Genomic DNA, 23,560 nt, shown 5'->3' with positions numbered 1-23,560 from the left:
GACCTTTAATGCATCATTTAGAATAGGCAATACACATGATTCTCAAAAAGAAAAAAGAATAGGCAATACACCTAACAAAGTGTTTGTTTTAAATTAACTGAAATTGTATACTTTTGGTTATGACATGTACCTTAAAAAATAGGCAATTTACCCACTTAATTGGTGGAGTATGATCCACATATAATTACGTCTTTTAATGGAAAATGGGTCACTAAATTCTCGTTAGGAAGAATTGGAGGAATATGATCCACATATAATTACGTCTTTTAATGGAAAATGGATCATTAAATTCTCGTTAGGAAGAGGATAGGACACACCCATTCAAGTTTGGACAACAAATAATAATAAGAAAGAAGAAGCAATAATTAAAATAAATAAAATATTTTATGCTAAAGTTCTTGAAACTTTTGGAAGTCATGCTAGGGGATGGTCTTTATCACATAAAGCTCTCATCCAGGAATACTGGTGGCCAAGTATGCAAAAAGCTACCCAAGATTATGTTAAGAAGTGTAATCAATATCAAAAGTATGCCCCAAATATTCATCAGCCTGGAGGGGTCTTGAATCCACTTTCTAGTCCTTGGCCATTTGGCCTAATGGGACTTGGACATAGTGGGGTCGTTCCCAAGGGCTGCTGGTAACCAAAGATGGCTTCTCATCGAAACTGATTACTTCACAAAATGGTGGAACGTTTTTCCTCAAAGAGAGAGAGAGAAAGATAAACAATGTGAGATTATATGTAAATTCTCGAATGTTAATGTATAAGAACCCAATCTCTGGACAAAACTAGGGGAGAGCACTAATCTTAATAACTACTTGAATTACATCTCTCTATTACTTTGTATTCTTTGGCCTTAAACTTGTGCTTAGTTTTGGATTGCACCTAAACTGTTTTCCCACTCTCTGTAGAAATTCTATTGTTTAAGCTTGGTTTGAAGGACAAGGTATCATTGTTCTTAGTAGGCTTGAGCCCTCATTTTCTTAGCACTTACACCTTCTAGTAAACATGTTAATTAAATATATTTACAAATAAAAGAAACGTTATCTAAAATATAAAATTAGAATAGGATAAAAGTAAAATATATTTAAAAGTATGAAAAATAGAACTTGATTTATCCAAAGAAACTATTGCAATTTCACTTAATAATAGAATCTCCCAATATACTGAAGCTAAGTAAAGATGAATTGAACACATAAATTGGTAAATTAGTACTAACCAAACCAAAATTAGTTTTACGAAGAGAATCAAATATCGTAGCTTAGAACCAACAGATATCATGCCTAGAGTACCAATGCTTTAATTTTTTTTTTTAAATTTTTTTTAATTTATACAGGATAAAGGACTTGGCAATGGACTTGGCAATCCTTTAGGTAATGATTTTCAAGTCACATACTCATATCTTTAGATTTTCATCGTGGGAAAGATGATGCATGTAAATTAAAGTCTTTTGTCTATTATGTGACCTCTTACTAAACTCAACTTTGAATTGTTGAAACTAATATAATTGTTATTCTATTATGTGGACATTTTCAGGAGAAGTTCTTTGTAACTTTAGGAAGTTAATAAGAAGTTATTTTATTTTTCAAGGTATGTGAGCAGCACTTTTGGAAGTATCTAAGGAACCATGGCAAAGAAAGCGCATTGTCAAGGGACCTTGATTTAACTTTGCTTTGTCTTAAGGTGAAAAATGAGGCAACACTTTTGGGAGTATCTAAGGACCATGGAGAAGAAAGAACATTGTCAGGAGACCATGATTTAACTTTGCTTTTTCTTGAGATGAAAAAGGAGACTACATTTTACAAAGATACAAGCTCTTTGCAGAATGTGTGACCATACAAAGATAAAAACATACAAACATAAACAAAATATTTTTGTATTTATTTATATGTGAGTTTCAGTTGAAATTATTGCAAATTTCACATGAAAATTGTTTTATAAACCTACAGGGAGTACTCAGATTACTATCAACCCTTAATTTATTTGTCCATGTCCTCGGTGTGAATTACAACAATGTGTCAAACTAGAGATAACATATATCATATTATATATTTATATCATGATTAAGTTAAAATTCATTGACATTTTATTTATTTGTAATATATAAGAGTAAAAATGCTGAACTTTCTTATGTATAGCACATGTTTTTTTTTTTTTTGGATGAATTATGCATAGCATATGTTAGCCACTAGTATTTAATATATATATATATATATTATATATATTTTGAAAGATGTAATTTAGCAAATGTAGTACTTAATAATTTAATTTCTTGGATACCACCGTAGCCTAGGCTATGGGGCCCGTTGCCCTCTACAATCTCACAGCAATGCAATGTGACCTATCATAGTATGTGAATTTAGCACAAAATGTTACCTTCTGTCAGACTGTCACACGATACCTGAACCATAAATAACCTCGACTTGATTTTTTTTTTTTTTTTTTTTTTTTTTTTTTCTTTTTTTCTATATATAAAAAGTGTAAATGCGCAAACAGTAATTTGCTACAGTAAATTTGGTTCGTTCAACCCGCACTGTTCATTAGCCTTTTTTTTCCATTCTTTTTTTCACGGTAAGCCGGTTTAGTTTGTGCTATTTTTGTCTTTTCATTTAAATATTTATATGTCTATATACAGTTACATTGACTTAATAAATTCTCACAATATTTTCATAATTATTGACAATATGCACTGTTCATCAATTTTTTTTTTTTTTTCTATTTTCACAATACACAGGATTTGCTTGTGCTCTTTTGTCTTTTAAAAAAAAAAAAAATATTTATACGTGTATACACAGTTACACTGATACAATAAATTCTTACAATATTTTTACAATTATTGAGGTGTCAATTTTTTAAAGATCAAAATAAAATAATAAAATAAGAGACTGAGACCAATCACAATTGAAAATAAATGTATTATGAAAATATTATAATATCTTTTTCTTGTCACAATATTTTCACAATCACCAAGATCTCAGTTCCTTATAGATCAAAATAAAATAAAATAAAAAGAAATATTATATCTACAATATTTTCACAACAAATTTTATGTGGCAAAGTATTTTTGATGAATAAAAAAGTGATATAAGTAGTGCGCTCATTTTAAACCAACATCAACTTGTCATTTAGAATTTATTCTAAAAATGTTATGAATGTAGCATTTCTCTCAAATAAAATAAAATATATATATATATTCGGATCCTAAAAATGAAATTATTGTGAAAATGTTGTGATATTTTGTTGTATTCTTAGACTATTTTTTAGTATATATAATCAAATTGGGTGAGCTAAAATTTACAGTTTTACGCACAATTTTCTTGTGCTGTCTTTTTGTTTTGTTTTTAATGCATAATTTTAAAACCAATAATAATTTTTCATTTAAGATTTGTTCTAAAAATGTTGTGGACGTAAAAAAATAATAATAATAAAATATCAAACTGAGGCCTACCCAAGCTGGAAATAAAATATATTGTGAAAATGTTGTAAAATTTTGTTATGCTCCTAAACTTCTTTTTTAGGTGACATTTTGTTGTGTTCCTAAGCTTCTTTTTTTGTTTAATAAAATTTGGTAAGCCAAAATTCATTGTTTTAGGCATAATTTTCTTCAATTGGCTTTTTATTTCTTTTTTCTTTTTTTTAAATACACGGTTAAAAGTGGTTAGCCCAATTTAAAACCAGAAATAATTTACCACCTAGGATTTATTATGAAAATATTGTGAACGTAGCATTACTCTGAAATAAAATAATAAAATATCAAACTAAGACCCACCATAGCTAGAAATAAAGGTATTGTAAAAATATCATGACATTTTGTTGTGTTCCTAGACTTCTTTTTTGGTTTAGTCAATTTGTTGAACCAAAATTCATTGTTTTATACATAGTTTTTTTAGGTTGATTTTTTTTAACACATTGTTTCAAGATTGTTTTATTTAAAAAAAAAAAAAAACACACACACACACATTGTTTTACACACATACACACAAATTGACGAAGTAGCACTTTCCTCCTTTATGTTTGGGGTAATTTCATTCCCCCCCCCCCCCCAAACTAAAGTTGAATTATTTCGTCCTTATAATTCCTAAAATATTCCAGTGTGCAGTGTCTAAAATACTCCTACTAAATTTTAATGTCCCAAAAAATTTCTTCGTGTATTTTGAATTTTATGTGATAGACTAGTAGTCATGCTTAGAAAGTTAGAATGATGATATATGGTATTTTATTTGTTACTTAAAGAACACTAATTTATTAGGTTCAAATCTTCTAGACTTATAATTTTATCTAATAAAAACTTTGATGACAAATGTCTTTTGTTATTTTGTTCTTTTTTTAATTTATTTTCCTGGTTAAAAGGGTGTTCGTTAAAAATAAGTAAGCTAAACATCGTAGTTATACTCATAAAATAAGATAATAAAGAATAAAGTATGAATAACAAAATCTTCATTGTAGATGATTGCAAGTATTTAATTTGGTGAAGATCTTCAAAAAAATTGTAGCATATATCATCATTCATTGCGAAAATTTAAATATTATGGAAAAATGATGACATTCATTATCATTATTTGTAGCATTTTTTGATGAGTAGATATTACATCTAATAAATAGGTTCTAAGAAATTGTCATAGTAAATAGATATTCAAATAGCTATTTTAAATTTAAGTATATGACTTCATACTTCTTCAAAAAAAAAAAAAAAATCTCTAATTGGGCTGGTGTTTGTTGAGCTAGTGTTTAGTGGTGGATGTTTATTGACTTCATACTTATCCAAATAGCTATATTAATTTTCTCACTAATTGAGCTGGTGTTTGGTGGTGGATGTTTATTGACTTAATAAATGCGAATTAGGCCTTTCCCTATAGAAGTTGTGTACTACTTCCTTCGTCCCAATTTGTTTATCCTTTTTGAAAAGTTAAACTTTTTAAGGAAATATCATTTATTGTCTTGTCTGCCTTATAAAAATATATAAATTTAAAAAACTACCCTTAAATAAATTTATGAATTTAAAAAAAAAAAAAAAAAAAAGTTACTCTTAATGAGGCAACTAAAAAGGTGCCCCAATTAGATTGATTTTTTAAATATTTGTTAGTTTTCTTTTCAAATAGTTTTGAAAATAAAGTAGGGTTATAATAGGAACATTAGTAAATTAATGACTTTTATTTTTAGAAACAAGACAATATTTTGGGACATCTCAAAGGAATAAAGGACAAACCAACTGGGATGGAGGAAGTATTTGTTAGATCTCAGTTTGTTTTCATAGTTTTCCTGTCAGCTCGTGCCAAGAGAAGAAAAAGTCTAAAATAGAAAGTAGCGAAATTGAAAGAATAATTTTAGAATATTTTTTATATTATTTTAGAAGAATATTCTTTACATTCTTATGTTTAGGAGTTTTAATGAAGGGAATGAAAAATTCATTTCCTTATTTGAGAGTTTAAGTGGAATGGAATGAAATAGGTATGACGAAACTCTCATTCATTTTTATTCTCTTAAAATCTCAAATTTTCATTTCTCCAAAAATTGAGAGGAATTGGAGGAGGAAATAAAATTAGATTTAATGAATATTTATGTTAAAACTCTCAAAATATACCTATATATTCAACCCTTTTATTTTAAAATAGAGGTTTAATAGTAATATTGTCATATAATAATTCAATTATTTTCCCTCTTTGTTATTCCCAAACAAGATTACATACTTTCCATTTCTTATTTCCTTTACTTTAAAAAACTTCCAAATAAGATTACTTAATTCTATTTCATTCATTTTCATTACTTAAATACATTCCATTCATTTCTATTATTTTATGATCATTTCATTCCTTTATGAACTCCTATACGAAGACTAGGTGAAGACATTGCATCAATGGATTAAGGGAGTCAAATAGTTGAGGAACACACATTTGGACACACACTTTGTCGCAACTAGTGATTAGAAAGCTTTAAGTAGTGGATTCGTATATAAATGATATAATCCAATCACCAATTCATACCCAAATTAATAAGGTGTGACCAAGTGTGCACCCAAGTGTGTAGTACTAGAAGAACTCATGAGGGGCAGAGGATCTCACTCTTTCTTCATAGACCTACAACCAAATTATATACTGACAACTTTTCATTGCAATTGTTTTATGCAAAACTAGCACTATTTTTTTGTGATGTATGAATGAATCTTCAGAGAGTAATGTTAGAAATACAAACTTTTTTACAAAAAGTTTTACAAACTAATGATGTGGTGTGTGGTTATTAGTAAATGAAAAAGCGATGTTAATGGTGGGTCTAGATGAAAACTAATAAGAAGTTAGACACATCAATAATTTGTAGAAATGTTGTAAAATAGTTTGTGGTTGTAGCATTATTCATCTTCAAATGTAAGGAAAACTTAATAAAAGATTTGCAAATATCATAAAAATTAAACAATAAAATAGTTCATTAAAAATACCTGAAGTAAAATAATAGAAGACCTACCATCGGGTAAGATCAAATTTCTGTCATCTTTATTAACTTTGATAACAAAGTTTCACCAAGAGTAGAATACTTCAATAATTTTGTATACTTAATAGTGTGGTGAGCAGTTTTTTGTTAGTTGCGATCAAAGGGACAAAACGATTTTCTATCTGGCTTAAGGAAAAAAAAATTAATAAAAAAGGCAAAATCATTTACTTGGTACAATAAGAAGGGTTTGGCTTACCTCCAATATTATTTTAACTGGAATCTCTTTTTATTTTAATGAGAAACTGCTACATCACTCACTAACTAGATAAAAGATGGAGATTAAAACCCACTACCACTTGTTACTGTGTATTTAAAACAAAATGACACATCCAATTAAAAAAATACTGGAGGTAAGCCAAACCCCAATAACAATTCGTAGGGTATGCATTCTTTTATCATAAAATATATGACTCCAAAAAGGAAGAAGAGAAAGAGATATTTAAACTAGTGGTGTCCACTCTCTTTAAAGCCACCTTCTAAGAATATAATATCATGTGTAACAATTGTATGCAGTGGTGTACATGGGTCGGGTTAGGGGTATTTCAAGTTTTCAACTCATGAGAAATTACCAATCCAACTCAACTTTTCAAATCTGTAAAAACTAAAAACTAACTTAACCCAACCTAGATGGGTTGGGTTGATGGATTGTTTATATATGTTCTATATATTGTAAAAAATTGAGTTTTCATCAAAATTTAAACTTAAAAAAAAAAAAAAAAAATCTTATTATTAATATAATATGCTAAAATTATATTGAAATTTTCCAAATTCATCAGAACTAAATAGCAAAATCAATCCAACTAAAAAAGTCAAATAAGGTAATAAAATAAACTTATGTCTATGGTGAGTCAAGTTGGGTTAGATGGATTTAAAAAATTATTAACCCAAACCCTACCCGACCCAAGGTTTAAAATAGAATTCCAACCCATCAACCCACAATAACCAATCTATGGTGTTGTGTTGGATTGGGTTGGTTTTGTTGGGTTGGTGGGTTTGATGCATACCCTTCTTTTTCTTTTTTTCTTTTTCTTTTTTCTTTTTTTGAGAGATAATTACAATATGCTGCTAACTCTACAACTTCAATCATTTCCCCTCTAAACCTTTAAGCACTTTGTACATGGGGAGGCGCTAATTCAGTTACAATGCTCTTGGCTATGCAAATTTCTAATTGTATGTAATCAATATATCATAATATATGGAGTTTACAGGTGTGTGGTCTTCATATATATATATATATATATATATATATATAAGATGTGATTTTTAACCAACTGTGCCATCCTTAGGGTTTAGAATAATGGAGTAAAAATTTATATACCCACATGGTTGGTGGCCTGATGGAAAACAACTCGGGTTTCCATGCACATTGCATGGGTTCGAGCACACCCATCAGCACTTTGTGGGTGTCCTATCCATTTACACCCAAGGATAAGTTAAGTGTTGTTATGGTAACACCCAGATGGTGTAGCCATGCGGGTTGCCCCTTCCAACTATTTTTTAGTTACCAAAAAAAAAAATTATATAAAAGATGTGCTTTTTAACCAACTGTGCCATCCCTGGGGTTTATAATAATGGAGTAAACATTTCTGAACTTGTTAATGGTCTCTTGCCATATTGACATCAGGGGCGTAGCCAAAAAATTTTACTTAGGGGGGTTGAATTGTAGTATTGATATATTAACCATAGTTCATATTGAATACAAAATTATTAACTTTGATATATTGTTATATTCTTAAATATTAATGAGCATACAAAAATTATATAGTTTATTATAGACAAATACAAAAAAAAAAATTCAATAAAAGAACAGTTCACATCAAAATTATACCCAACAATCTTTAATGGAATAAAGATAGCAATACAAAAATGTGAACAAAAAAATCTTAAATACCCTTATGCATATCAACACACATAGTGCCAGAAGAAAGAAACAAAAATAATACTAATGGTAAAATAATAATGATGTTTGATAAAAGAGAGAGAAAAGAAAATGCACTTGCATATTCACTTCTTTAAAGAGTCAAGAAGATGATGTTGCACCAAGAAAAAAAAAGGATTAATAATTTTGGTTAAGATAGGAGTTTTTGTGTTGAGAGGAAAGAAAATAGGGCAATGGACTGGCACTAGTAACTACAACAAAGCTCCGTAGGTACCTAAAGATGAAAAAAAAATTGAAATTATGTTGGGAAATATGTTGTCAATGATGTTAGAGAGTGAGTTATTATCCATTGGATTAATTATAAATTTTTTGGACAATGGAGAAGATCAACTATTAGTCATTATCTTTTCGACTAACTATAAATCTTAGGAATAATTGGGATGGATAGGTAATAAAGTTTTGAACAATTGAGAAGGCCAATTAAAAATCCATTGGACTAACTAAAAATCTTAGAAATAATTGGGGGGGCCGGTTCTAATTTTTTGGGAGCGCTATATCTTATTACTAGTATAGTTGTAGGAGGAAAAAAAAAAAAATTGGGTACCCCCCCCCCCCCCCCCCCCCCCCCCAAAGGAGCAATGTAGCTCTGCCGTTGATTGACATCACCTTAACTCTGCAAAGAGGTGGCTAGCCAGGGTGCAAAACTGCAAACAGTGTGAACAATATGCTGTAGGTAATTTAAACTAGAGGGTAGGTGGGTATCTATAATCATTGTACCAAATTGAGACAAAGCCTTAGCTATAAATTTATTTTCCCTTATAGCATTGCCCCTCTCTATTAATCAAATCAAATCAAACAGTATCTATAATCACTGTACCAAATGAAGGCAAAACATTAGCTGCATGTAAATTTATTTCCCCTTGTAGCATTCTCCATCTCTATAATCAAAGAAAAGGGTTTAAGTGAACATTAATAATTTAATATCATTAGTGCTTCAACTGATCCACATCAAATCAATAAAAAGGAAATGTGCCCATTTTTTTTAGTTAACATGCAAGATATAAATGTAGGCTCATAATTAGGAGTTTAGATGTCAAATAATCCATACCAGAAAATCATATTGGTACGTTACATGCATGGAATGAACAAATCTGAAAGTGATTGATAGGGTAGAACCGTGCCCAAGTTAGGTTCTTTTTAGAAAATGATAATCATGAAACTCCAAAATTTGTAATTTTATATGTAATATGTTGGGCTAAGAGGCCTGTTAATTAAGTTTATCTGTGACTGTGGTGGTTTCCAATTAACTCAATTTTTTAAGTCTTTTGCTGTTGAATAAAGATGTGGATGCCATAATGTCTTGACCTAATGGTAATTAAAAAGAGTAATCATGATGGAGTGGGTGCCATAAGTTTCAAATACTATCCTATTCATCGAAAAAGTTTATCCATGGTTAGGCTAAGTCATGTAAGACACATTTTAGCTAGTTAAGAGTTCACAAAAAGAAAACGCTAAAAGTAATATGAATTATACTACTAAAAAGTTCACAAACTAACATGACAATCAACTTTATTGGAGTCACATTGACAACATACCATAACAACAACAAAACTTTGATTCCAAAATTTGGGGTTGATTATGAATTCTTAACAAATTAGTCAAGTTCAACCATATATATTCTTTTTCCGCCATCCTATTATATTCGAAGTTATACTTCATGTTACTTTCATAATTGACATTTCATTATTTACTATTTCTATTAATATTATTTTTGGTCTTCCTCTACTTTTTTTCATTTCCTCAACTTGGATCAACTTACTATTTTTACACTAACAACATGATAAATAAAATTTCCTAATTACCTTATTATTTAGTTTGTAAAATATATATACGTAGTAAAATTTGTAATACTTTACCTAAACAACACTTTTCTAAATTACATATCCATATCAATTTTATTGACTATAACTTCATAAGACATAGTTAATTGATATGTTATCTTTCTTTCTTCTTTTTTTTTTTTTTTTTTTCTTCGTTTGAATTCAAGCTTGTGATTTTTACCGAGTAAACAAGTGGTTAAAGGCTATTTATAACAATGAAAGACAATTATAGGTGGCATTTGGGTATTGTGTTTTTTTTTTTTTTTTTTTTTTTTTTTTTTGTCCTAGACGTGCATCTAGCATTGTATATTATCCATAAACAGTGATTTTATACTTATGAACGATTAATACCAAATTCGTGAACAGTATTTTTATTATTTTTAATTTTTAATTTTTAATAAAATAAATAGTATCAAAACGGATCCATAATATTCACATAAATAAATAAATAAATAAAGGACAATTATGGTATCATCTTCTTGAAAAACATATATAAATAAATTTTAGTACGGACGATGAAATGGCCTTGGTGCTTGTCAAGTTAGATGGTAGAAAGGATGCTTCAAAAGATAAGCTGAAAGCGAAAAGACAATGCTTTAATGGTTCAAGTTGAAGTACGGACTTCCAAAATTAATGTTCTAGATGGTACAAGTGCAGGCAAAAACAAAGAGGGAAGCAAAAAAATGCGAGAAGGGGGACAGATAGACAAGGCAATTAAAAATGTGTTTATCTTAAAAGAAAAACAGATTTTCACCAGCCTCATTACCTCCCACTGGGCAGGGAGTGCATATACTCCATCTCCGATCACTCAATCATAAGCAACATTGTTCACATTTACCCGAGACTACCATAGTGAGAGCTCTAAAAGTATACATTCAGTGGGAAAAATTAGTACTCACCCCTAATTTAAAAACTACGTAACAAAATGCTCATATCTTGAGACTATTTAATAAAATGTCCTTATTTTGAAATTTGCTTTTAATAAAATCAAGTTTTGTGTAAAACTCGATATCTTTAAAACCAAGTTCTATGTGTATTTTTAAGTAAAACTCAACATTACTAATGACGAGTGCAACTTAAATTTTCAAAAAAAATTAAGTAACAAAATATACACAGAACTCAACATTGCTAATATCGAGTTTCACGTAACTCGATTTTGTTAAAATTGAGTTCCAAAAATATGGACACTTTGCTAAATAGTTTCAAAATATAGACATTTTACTACATAATTTTCAAATTATGGGTAAATACCCATTTTGGCCCATTCCTAAATAGATGGAACTTTGAGGTTTACTTTACATTTGTCAATAACATGCAAAGATAAAAAGTAAAACCAATAAAATTTAGGTGCAATTATTTAGGTGTTGTACCTTAAGTTCCCTAATTAAATTTGAACATATGATTGTATCAAATTTATTATCCTTGGGAAACATAATACCATTTGTGCTGCATTGCTCAATGTATGCATGTGATTGAAATTTTTTTTTTTTTTTTTTTTTTTTTTGAGAATCATGTGATTAAATTTAATTGAATAACCTAAGTAATAACATCTCAGGAATAGTAACTAACTTTTTGCCAAAGTTAAAAAGGGGAAAACTTCAGCTGGAAGCATGTTCAATATGAGTGTTAGTTGGAATTTAAAACTTTTATTAAGATGAATTTAGTGCTTTTTAGAATTTCAAAGGAAAGCAATGTTCTGGACACGGACTAATATCTTAAGAAGTGGTTAAATGTCGACTTGGATAATTGATTACCATTTAACAGACAGCACCATATAATGTCATTTCTATCATTTAACCTAGCGTTAAAGTCGTCTTTTCCTCACCATTTCCTAACAAATGAAGCCTCTATAAAATGCTTATCAATGTTACAAAACAAAAATCAAAATATGGCTGGAAAACCTTTCAATGTGAAAACTCTTTTCTTCATGTCCAAAACTTTCCTCAGAAAAATAGAGAACCATCTCAACATCCCAGGAAGGCTTAGCAATGTCCATGCACCCCACTTAAAATTTCAGAAGTACTCTCATCTAGCCCATAGATCAGAGGAGCTTCAAAACCAGACTTTATTATTTCATGTGGAGGGAGCACTGTTGAAATCATCATCACTCTTTTCTTACTTCATGCTAGTGGCCTTTGAAGCCGGATGGCTCTTAAGAGCTCTTATTCTGCTTCTTTTGTACCCTCTTGTAAGCTTTCTTTGTTTGGTTTGTGAAGAAGTGGGATTAAAGATTATGGTTTTCGTATGCTTTGTGGGGATTAAAAAGGACAGATTTGTGATTGGAAGATCTGTCTTGCCCAAGTTCTTCCTAGAGGATGTTGGCTATGAATGCTTTGATGTGGTGATGAGATGTGGGAAAAAGGTGGGAGTGACTAATTTGCCTGAAGTGATGGTGGATTGTTTTCTGAGAGATTACATAGGGGTTGAGGCTGTTGTGGGAAGAGAGTTGAAGGTATTTTGTGGGTATTATTTGGGTTTGATGGAGGAAAAGAAGTCAGCTAAAGTAGTTTTGAAAGAGATTTTTGAGGAGGAAAAAGAAGGTGCTCATGTCATAGGTATTGGTTGCTTCAATGTGTCTTTTGACCATCAACTATTTTCTCACTGCAAGGTTGGAATTATTTTCTCTCTCTCTCTCAATCTCTATCAGTTTCTGTGTTTGTATGTGAAAGATGTCAAGTGTTACTACTAACAATCGCTTGAATGATTTGTGTTGCTCCAGGAAATTTACTTGGTAAGTGAGGCTGAGAAGAAGAATTGGCAAGTCCTTCCAAGGGAGAAATATCCAAAGCCATTGATCTTCCATGATGGAAGATTGGCTTTTAGGCCAACTCCAGTTGCTACTTTAGTCATGTTAATGTGGGTTCCATTTGGTTTGTTGGTTGCCATACTCAGAGTCCTTGCTACCTCGCTACTTCCTCTCCATATATGCGTCCCAGTCTTGAGCTGTATTGGAATGCGGGGTTCTGCACCATCGCCAAACTCCATTCCTACTCCAATCATTTATGGAGAAAAATCAAAGGGCATACTTTATGTTTGCAACCACAGAACTCTTATAGACCCACTTTATGCTTCAGCGGCTGTCAGGAAACCAGTCACTGCAGTCACATACAGCTTAAGTAAGACTTCTGAGCTGGTTTCACCCATCAAGACAATTCGATTAGCAAGAAAGAGGGAGGAAGACTCAAAGATGATAGAGAAGCGGCTGAGCCAAGGTAACCTTGTGATTTGTCCAGAGGGAACTACTTGTAGGGAACCATATCTACTTCGCTTCAGTCCTCTATTTGCAGAGACAACTGATGATATAGTTCCTATTGCCATAGACTTTCATTCTAGCATGTTCTATGGAACAACAGCTAGTGGGTTAAAATTTTTAGATCCTCTATTCATAGTTTTGAATCCAACTACAAACTGCGATATCAAGATTCTTGAGAAGTTACCAAAAGAATTTACATGTGGGGTTGGAGGTAAGTCCAAGTTTGAAGTAGCCAACTATGTGCAGGCAAAGATAGCTGAAGCCTTAGGATTTGAGTGCACCAACTTAACAAGGAAAGACAAGTACTTGATGTTGGCAGGCAATGAGGGGAAAGCATAGTTTGTTATATGTTTATTTCATATTTTTATTTCCTGAATATTCTAAAAGAACTGATTGCAAATAATTTTGATTTAAGCTTTCTATCGATACTAAACAATCGTTTTTGTAATTTCTGTAAAATGATATGATAAGAACACTGTGATTTTGAGAATTCTTCTACATGTATCCTATAGTCCATGAGAAACTTGCTTTTTTTATACACTTGGTTGGATCTACTCTCTCTCTCTCTCTCTCTCTCTCTCTGATATGATTCCCAATGTCTTGGAATAGGTAGCCATTTTTACAGTGAAAATTAATTCCCTTTGAATCTTTAATGTCTCCAATGAAGCTTTAGTTAGTAATGACTAATTACCATTTTTGATGATAACATGTACTAGTGTCCATTTTTTTTTTCTAAGGTCTGATTTATGTAAAAGTGAGTATCACCTTTTTGTGCATCAAGTATAAGGGTATTTTTGAGGTTGGTATAGAAACAAAATGTTTGAATTTCATTTGTGTCATTGGTTTCAATATTTCAAACAAAATGCCTGTAATAGGCTGCTGATAACTCTTTTATTGGCCAACACAAGTTATTTCTTGCCTGAAGATCAAAAACACCTTCAGTGTTACAGTATTGAAAATTAATCTTAAGAGGTCAAAGATTCGAGAAACTATTGTATGGCTGATATGCAAAAATATGGGAGACACTACCTGTAATTTATCTATATTTCTGGAGGAGCTTCTTTTACAAGTTAGACTGCAAAGATGAAAGACCAGTGCTCACTTCCATATTGAGTAAATCTGTGAGCACTGAAATTAGGAAACTTGGTCAGCGCCCTCAGTTCAACTCCATTCAGGGCTGGCTGGATAGAGTTTGAGAGCGACAATTTTAAGTGGTTTTTTTATACTTAAATAATAATTGAGCAGTATTTATTCAACCTTCTATATTTTAAATTTTTATTGGCTTTTTGAGATGCAAATTTATTTAGGTTTAGCTAACACCACATTTTCCATTGATAATGTGACTAACCCACATAATTATTTTGTGACATAATAAGGTACCGTTAATAAAACTTTGTAATCAGCACATGCATTTCAAAAAAAAAGTCTGGTCTATCCCCAATCATGTTCTTGTCTCTTTGCATACCATACAAAAAAAGTAGGGCCTATCTGCTCAACAGTCCTCTGCATAATGATGCACTACTCTGTACCCTATAAAAGGAAGGACTCTATTTAAGTGTGTTGAAGCTTATTTAATTTTCCATCAAAAGTAGGGTAGCGACTCTAGTGAGGAGTTGTATCTACCATGTACGAGTTCCATAATAATTTTACCAAAACTCATGCCCCTTCAATTAATGGCTCACTCAGACCATGCTTATGTGGTGTAGCACATTTTTTGTGCTTTCGGATCTAAATCTAGTTTTGCTATCTCAATGCCATGATGTTGAAATGGAAAAGGACTAGTTAATTAAGGTTTAATTTTCTTTCTTTTTTTATGAATTTAAATGTGTATATAGTGTCACAATATTTAAAATCTCATTCCATAAAATAGAGAATAATAACTTATTTTTTATGTGCTAAATCATATATATTTTATATTTATTGAAAAATTAAACCTTTACTATAAAATAGACATTCTCTAGTAAAGTCAACACAAATGCTTGGATGACTCTCAATCTCATGTTGTGAAAATTTATTTAATTAAAAAAAAGTAAGTATAACATGAAAAAATTATCCAGTCATTTTGTTAAATCATTCACATGCTTCTCCTAAATACAGGTAAATCATTGAGGATTTAAGTAAATGTGTGAATTTCCAGCGTGTGTCAGAGTGTGTATAATAGGGTGAGTATAGTAAACACTGCGCCTTAAATTATAAGTTGACAATAATTGTCTTATTATTATTATTATTATTATTTTGATACGTGTCTTATTATTATTAGTCAAGAGGATCACCTGGGCATTCTTGATTCGCCCTTTATACTAAATAATTTCACCACAGCCTGTAACTTTAAAACCCATTTCATGAAAAGCACAATGAGTCATATTGGTCCCCCCAACAAATAACTGAGGCAGTTAAACATAAATACCTTGCCAGTGCCACCAGGCCTATTTTTCATTGCTTTGTACATGGTTGTTGTGCTTGTGCATAATCACTAATCAATAATCATCATGTGCATGTGTGTTTGGTTCGGTTTTTGTTGGGAGTTTATTTAGCTTATTTGTTTCCGTAGTGGGGTAAACATAGAGCCCAAATGCAGGAAATGAATCCAACATGGACCGGATTATTCTAGTAATAGATACAAAATCTCGAGCAATAAATCAGGTCCAATCTCCTTCCTAGCCAACCCTCAAGGTCATGGACGGAGCCATGGTTGGATTCCCCCCCAACCCCCACAAAATTTAAAAAAATAATAATATTATTATATATATGAGTTCTAATTTTAGCAATTTTGTTTTAGAAAATTACACTTTTGCTCCCTTCAAATTATCATTGATTATTTTAATAGCATTGTTATGGTCACAAATTTTTCTATAACATTTTTATAAACAGTTAAGGTAGCAAATTCTTATTGGTTCGCATTTGGCCTCACCACTTACATTATCAGCAATTTGTAAAAAAGTTTATAGTTTAAACATTTTCCACATTTTAAAGACCATTAAAAAATTTTTATAAGTCTAAAATCTAAAAAAGAAATATGCAAGCCCAAAAAAATTAGTACAACAATAAAAATTATTAAAACTAAAAAAAATCAAGCCTAATCAACTAATTTTACTTAAAACAAACACTCTGACCCTTTAAAAAATTTTAAATAATTAGTAGCTAAACGACTAAGTAGCAACAAAGTTGAAGGCCGAAATCACTGCACACAACCGATGGCAAAGCCGCCCCCCCTAACTCTAAGTTCTGGCTTTGTCCCTGCTCAAGGTAGCGTCCGAACTACCGAGGTAAGTCCTAGCCTAGTTCAATGGTAGTGTTTGAGCTACCGAGGTAAGTCCTAGTCTAGTTCAAAGATAGTGTCCGAGCTACCGAGGTAAGTCCTAACCTAGTTCTAAGGTAATGTTCGAACAACCAAGGTAAGTACTCAAGAAGATCAACTGCACCAAGGAAGCTATCTAAGAGTTCCAGATAATTCCAAAACAACCCCTGCATTAAATGAAGATCACCTACATGGTATCACCATATTTAATGTAAAAGGACAACCTTGAAAAATAAGAAAAGCCCTAGAAGTCTCCATTCATGATGAAAAACCTACAAAAGAAAAGCCCGATAAGACTAGATGTTATCCAGGTGAACGCTAGAATAGTAATGAAGACCTTAGAAATTTCCTTTTCATGATGAAAAATCAAGAAAGAAGGGCCCAATAATGCCAGAAGCTGTCCAGATGAACTATGACAAAATTCAAAAATGGCTCATATAAAAGGAGGAGAAGAAAGTGAAAAACAGATAGTAAAAGAGAAAATAGCAAGAAAAACATTGGGGAGAGATTCATGTAACATATCACCCTTAAATTAATAAACAAGATTTTGGTAATTTTACGTGTTTTTGTCCAAATTTCTCATTGTAGATCAATATCGACTCATAACACAAATTAATTGTAACGCGAGTTTTGCTTCATATCTTAAACCATAGAATTAGAGGGCCACCTTCCTACAGTTTCCCTATTAAAGTCTCAATTTTTATGTGTACAAAAGCATTTTTGTCCACAACAAATAAGCAAAAAGCTATTACAAAAACCTGGATGAACCCATGCGTGGTGAATAGGCATTTTTGTGGCTGTTAGGGCACATCAAGTACATTAGTCAAAAGTTCCTCAAAAAAAAAAAAGAAAAAAAAAAAAGAGAAAAGTGCATTAGTCAAAAGCAAAAAGCTATTCTAAATGAACAATAAATTGATTCTCGAAAAATAAAAAGCACACTAAATTATTATTAAAAATGCTCTATAAATTGGTTTTTTTAGGATCATATACTTATTTAGAATTTTATATGACCCTATTGTACCGTTTCACTTGTCTATTGGTCACTGATACTATAAAAATTGCCACTGGTTTCACGGCAACAAGTTCATAGCATTTGTATTAGAGCATCCACATTAGACCGTGAATAATAGAAAAATTGTCTGATTCTACACATTTTACCCAAAAAACACCCATAGTCTTTCTAAATCATTGTTCCTTTCCAAAAATGCTATAGTAATCGTGTATATTTACATGGTTATTTTAACTTTTTATTTATTTTTTAATTTTTTTTCTCTCATCTCTCATCTGATTATCTCTCCTCTCTCATCCAATCTCTCTCTTCCTCTACCCTTTTTCTCATCTTATCTTCTTTTAAATCCAACAACAAATCATCAAATTCTTAAAATGTAAATCAATCTAGATTCCAAATTCATCAAACCCTCTCCTCAAATATATATATATATATATATATATATATATATTCAAACCCATATAAATAATCAAACCCAAATTGCAAAAGAAGAAGAAGAAAATGCAATTAATAGTAGAAGAATAAGAAGGTGTAAAAGAAGAAGGGTTTGATTGAGATCTACTTATTTTGTTGAAACTGAAAACTTTTTACTACTGTAGATAAAAATAAAAGTTAGCTGAAATAGTACTATGGGGCCCGAAATCTGCTCCCAGCCCACCTTGTATTAAGGGCCCAAAGCCCAGGCCAAGGAGCTCTACTACCGAGGACGTATGATGAAAGCCCCTTAAAGGCTCAAGGATGTGACCGAGGACGATCTCACGCTCAACACCTCACAAAACGCCTGAAGTAAAGGACAAACTCAGTACAAGAGCAGTACAGGGGAGAAAGCTGCCAACACCGTAATGTGGAGCCCAGCACCTGACAAGCCCATACTCCAGACCATGCTATTCAACTTTCCCCAACCACTCTGACGTATGGATTGATAGGATGAGTAATTACCCCAAAAAAGGAAAAACTAACACGTAGATGAAGAACGGGAAGTAAATACTAGTATAAAAGGGAAAGAGAGCTGAGATAAAAAGGGGGGGGGGGGAGGATCCTACAAAAAGGAGGAAGAATGGCGAGAATGCGATGCTCCTCGGATTAAGTCCGAGTAGTCAAACCTTTCAAACTACATCGATGTAAGGCTTAGCTATACAGGCCAAACCTACCTTTGTATGAGCTCTCATAAAATCAGAACCGGACCGTTACCCGGCGACCAAGGGCAGGCCTTTCAAACCCACTCTCTACAAATCATATTGTTCGGGTCCATTACATACGAACCCAATGTAATCCTTGGGTCGTTAAAAATCGTGTCCCTACAATTGGCGCCGTCTGTGGGAAGGCTTGCGCATTGGCGCAGGTGGTGGTGAAGTCAAGCCTCTATCAAGCAAAGGTCTGCAAAGGTCCATCCATTTCCAGCGACATGCAGTCGTTGCTCCGACATAAATTTTTGCTAGGGGCTACGCCTCACAGTACCGATGGCGCGGGCAACTCTAGGGGCTTCTAACAGCAAGCTAACTCTCCCCACCTTGGTCGAGGGGCTAACCTTCGAAAAGTAAATAAGTAACAAAAAAAAAATAAATACAAGTTTTGGACAAAACCAAGGCCTTGTATGGTCCTCGGACTCAAGCCTATGGGGAAACCAACTACTTAAAAGAAAAAATACAAGTTTTAGACAGAACCAAGGTCTTGTATGGTCCTCGGACTCAAGCCTATGGGGAAACCAACTACTTAAAAGAAAAAATACAAGTTTTGGACAGAACCAAGGCCTTGTATGGTCCTCGGACTCAAGCCTATGAGGAAACCAACTACTTAAAAGAAAAAATACAAGTTTTGGACAGAATCAAGGCCTTGGATGGTCCTTGGACTCAAGCCTATGGGGAAACCAACTACTTAAAAGAAAAAATACAAGTTTTGGACAGAACCAAGGCCTTGTATGGTCCTCTGGGGAAACCAACTACTTAAAATAAAAAATACAAGTTTTGGACAGAACTAAGGCCTTGTATGGTCCTCTGGGGAAACCAACTACTTAAAAGAAAAAATACAAGTTTTGGACAGAACCAAGGCCTTGTATGGTCCTTGGACTCAAGCCTATGGGGAAACCAGCTACTTAAAAGAAAAAATACAAGTTTTGGACAGAACCAAGGCCTTGTATGGTCCTCGGACTCAAACCTATGGGGAAACCAACTACTAAACAAAAAAAAATACAAGTTTTGGACAGAACCAAGGCCTTGTATGGTCCTCGAATTCAAGCCTATGGGGAAACCAACTACTTAAAAGAAAAATACCAGTTTTGGGCACAGCCCGGTACAATCAAACCTCGGTCCTCGGAGCAGAGGCCAGGTATTATCGAAAACACGGCCAAAGTTTCACATTACTCGGCAACCCTCTCGGACGGATTATTTTGGGTTCCTCATTCTCGGGCACCTACCTGACGCGCGTTGCGGTACACTCAACCGTTATCTCGGTTAGTCTCATAAGTTTAATTTGCTATTGATTGGTGTTATTACATTTGATAGTTTCAATAGGTTCAAATTTGTAGTTTTTTGTCACAAGGTTTCCTGTCCTATCAATAAAGGAAAATATACACGTAGCATACTCATTCACAAAGTAATTACCGTAGAAAAGAAAAATATTTAAAGGGAAACAAATTCATCTTTTATTAACACAAAGAAACAGTACAACGTACAATGAAAAGCTTGAATAAGCTTACACTTAAAGCTAAATACATAAGCGGAAAGAAAAAATACAAAAAAGTGAAGAAAAAGCCGAAGAAGAGGTGCAGAGAAGAGGGACGCTACCATTCCGAAATGTTGTCTAAGGAGACCGTTCCCTAATACTTTTACATGCCTACGACTCAGGCAGCAAAAGAACCCAACTTGGGGCTTGCAACGTAGAAGAAAAGGTGCAGAGAGCTCTACTTCAGGCTAGCACCGCTGAAGAAAAGGTGCAGGGAACCGGAAGTTGATGAGCCTCCGTATAACCACGTCTACGATAGAGCAGATGGCGCTGATGGCAGAAAACCTTACTTCTGACGCACCAAGAATCTGGTGCGACCAGTACCTGTTTCGGATTTTGACTAAAAGAGGGAGAAATACCATTTCCCCCTTGTCAAAACGGAGGATTGTCTTGAATCTGTGCCTTCCTTGTCCAGACCACATCACCTTGAGTCTCGGAAGGATTCGGTACCTCTGAAGCGGGTGAAGACCCTTCATCCCCACCCATGCCTCAAACATATTGCTCTGAGGCTAGATGGCACTGGAAATGGAGATTGTGGGTATGGCGGAAGGATTATAATTCTGAAGGAAGCATAAGGGTTTATATGCAAGGGGAGTGACCCCCTATCCTATTTATATAGAGAGCAAACCGGTGGCATTTAATCCATGCAAGTTTCCAATAAGTGCTACAGACAAGACGGTCTTGAGACAATTTCCAACACCATCTGTAACCGCAAGGTTTGAATAACCTCGTGAAGGAAACGTATTAATGGCGCGCCTTGAACACTGAAACGTTGAGGATGCCGCGCGAGAAAACCTAGAGGGATGTCTCACAAATCTTGTGCGCCCCCCATGCAAACGAAAAAACCCCAGCATTAAAGAAATGTTGAGCTGGGCCAATCATGGTTTGGGCCTAACATAACCAAAACCCTCCTCCCCAACAACAAGGCCGGGCAATAGGATTTTGAGGGGCTATTGTGGGGCTCGAAATCTGCGGTCCCAGCCCACCTTGTATTAAGGGCCCAAAGCCTAAGCCGAGGAGCCCTACTACTGAGGACGTATGATAAAAGCCCCTTAAAGGCCCAAGGATGTGGCCGAGGACGATCTCACGCTCAACACCTCACAAAACGCCTGAAGTAAAGGACAAATTCAATACAAGAGCAGTACAGAGGAGAAAGCTGCCAACACCGTAATGTGGAGCCCAGCACCTGACAAGCCCATACTCCAGACCATGCTATTCAACTTTCCCTAACCACCCCCAACCACTCTGACGTATGGATTGATAGGACGAGTAATTACCCCAAAAAAGGAAAAACTGACACGTAGATGAAGAACGGGAAGTAAATACTAGTATAAAAGGGAAAGAGAGATGAGATAAAAAGGGGGGGGGGGGAGGATCCTACAAAAAGGAGGAAGAATGGCGAGAATGCGATGCTCCTCGGATTAAGTCCGAGGAATCAAACCTTTCAAACTACATCGATGTAAGGCTTAGCTATACAGGCCAAACCTACCTTTGTATGAGCTCTCATAAAATCAGAACCGGACCGTTACCCGACGACCAAGGGCAGGACTTTCAAACCCACTCTCTACAAATCATATTGTTCAGGCCCATTATATACGAACCCAATGTAATCCTTGGGTCGTTAAAAATCGTGTCCCTACAAGTACAATAGGACCCATTAATAGTACCAAAAAGTGTAGTAGAGCCCATGAATAGTAGCAAAAATAAACTGAATAGTAAAATAAATTTAATTTTTGCCAAACACACATAAAGTAGTAGTAGCAACAGTCAATGGAGAGCCCCAAAATCACTGGCTATAATCAAACTCAAATAGAAAAGAAAAAGAAGAAGAATGAGAATGAGAAGAAGAAGAAGAAGATGCTGAAGAAGAAAGAAGGAGAAGGAAAAGAAAAAAAAAGAAAGAAGAAAGAAGAAGAAGGGGGAAAATAAAAAGAGATAGAGAGTGAGAGAGATATCATTGGAGAGTTTGGTAAGGTGGTGGGATTGGAGTGGAAAAAAAAAAGAAAAAAGAAGAAGGTGAGAATGTGTTATTTAAATAAAAAATGATGTAGAATAGACAAACTGGCCTAAGTGTTTTATAAAAATGGGTGTGTAAAACAAAAAAAAAAGTATTTTTTTTCTTTTTTTTTGTTTGCAAAATAGACAAAAATTTTGCATTCACTTATGCGAATGCTATTAAGTGTGTCAAATACTAAATTTTTAGTACTTGATATACCAAATTCCAAAAACCGACACTCCTAAGAGTATTAACATTGTGGGTATAAAACCTCCTAGATTGCTATTTTAGAGCTCATTTGGTTTTGTTGTTTAAATAATAGTTTTTAGTATTTGAATGTTACTACACGTATTTCCACAACACTTTTTAACTCACACGTATTTCTACAACATTTAAACAACGTTACTAAAAATCTCTTATCAAAAGATTCATACATCCCCTAAAACCACAATTACCTTGGGTGGCTTTTGCTAAAAAGAATTTAGCAACTTTGAACAGTAGGTTCTTAAATATAGGAATTATTGTAACTTGGTGGTAAAACTAAAATATCATTTTTTTTTTTGGGGGGGTAAAAGAGAGATGGGAGTGAAGAGAGAGAAATAAATTTTTATATATTTTTTTGATTGTGTAATTTATATTATTTTTAAGAAATGAGATGTTAGATGTATTGTAAAAGTAAAATAGGTAAATAACTTTTTAAAGTGTTAAACATATATATTTTTTAGAAACTCAAATGTAAATGGTCTGAGATGTATAAGATGCCAAATTTTGGCATTTGAGATTAAATTTGCTACAATACAGTTCTATCAATGGCACAGTATGAACATATGTTCTATTTATTTTTATATATATGCTCTATTTATTTTTTTTTTTAATTTTTTAATCAACTTTCTCTTTCCTCTACAAAAAAATGGTAAATGAAAAAAATATTTTAAGTAGGTGACCACAATTTATTGTATAACTTTTACTACAACTTGCTATGTGACAAGTTGTGAGTGTTAAAAAAATGATGGGATCATACCTTCACCGCTTATAACTCGACAC

At 33.0% G+C, this 23,560-nt stretch overlaps 1 protein-coding gene across 1 annotated transcript; it reads left to right on the top strand.

Annotated features, from left to right (window-relative positions):
* Positions 1-12,009: 12,009 nt before the first annotated feature.
* On the top strand, positions 12,010-14,032 carry LOC115982698 (probable glycerol-3-phosphate acyltransferase 2). Its single transcript, XM_031105379.1, has 2 exons — positions 12,010-12,847; positions 12,959-14,032. Exons 1-2 carry the CDS (start codon positions 12,017-12,019, stop codon positions 13,829-13,831), a joined length of 1,704 nt encoding a protein of 567 aa, XP_030961239.1. The 5' UTR covers positions 12,010-12,016; the 3' UTR covers positions 13,832-14,032.
* The last annotated feature ends 9,528 nt before the right edge of the window (positions 14,033-23,560 follow it).

Source organism: Quercus lobata, chromosome 3, assembly GCF_001633185.2.
Source record: "Quercus lobata isolate SW786 chromosome 3, ValleyOak3.0 Primary Assembly, whole genome shotgun sequence".
NCBI lineage: Eukaryota > Viridiplantae > Streptophyta > Magnoliopsida > Fagales > Fagaceae > Quercus > Quercus lobata.
Note: the sequence above shows the minus strand (reverse complement) of the source record. Positions and strands in the feature narration are given on the sequence as shown.

Excerpts from the sequence above, each read along its gene's own strand:
- LOC115982698 (XM_031105379.1), top strand. The coding sequence starts at position 12,017 with ATGTCATTTCTATCATTTAACCTAGCGTTAAAGTCGTCTTTTCCTCAC. Across the intron at positions 12,848-12,958 it reads AACTATTTTCTCACTGCAAG|GAAATTTACTTGGTAAGTGA; the intron begins GTTGGAATTATT and ends GTGTTGCTCCAG.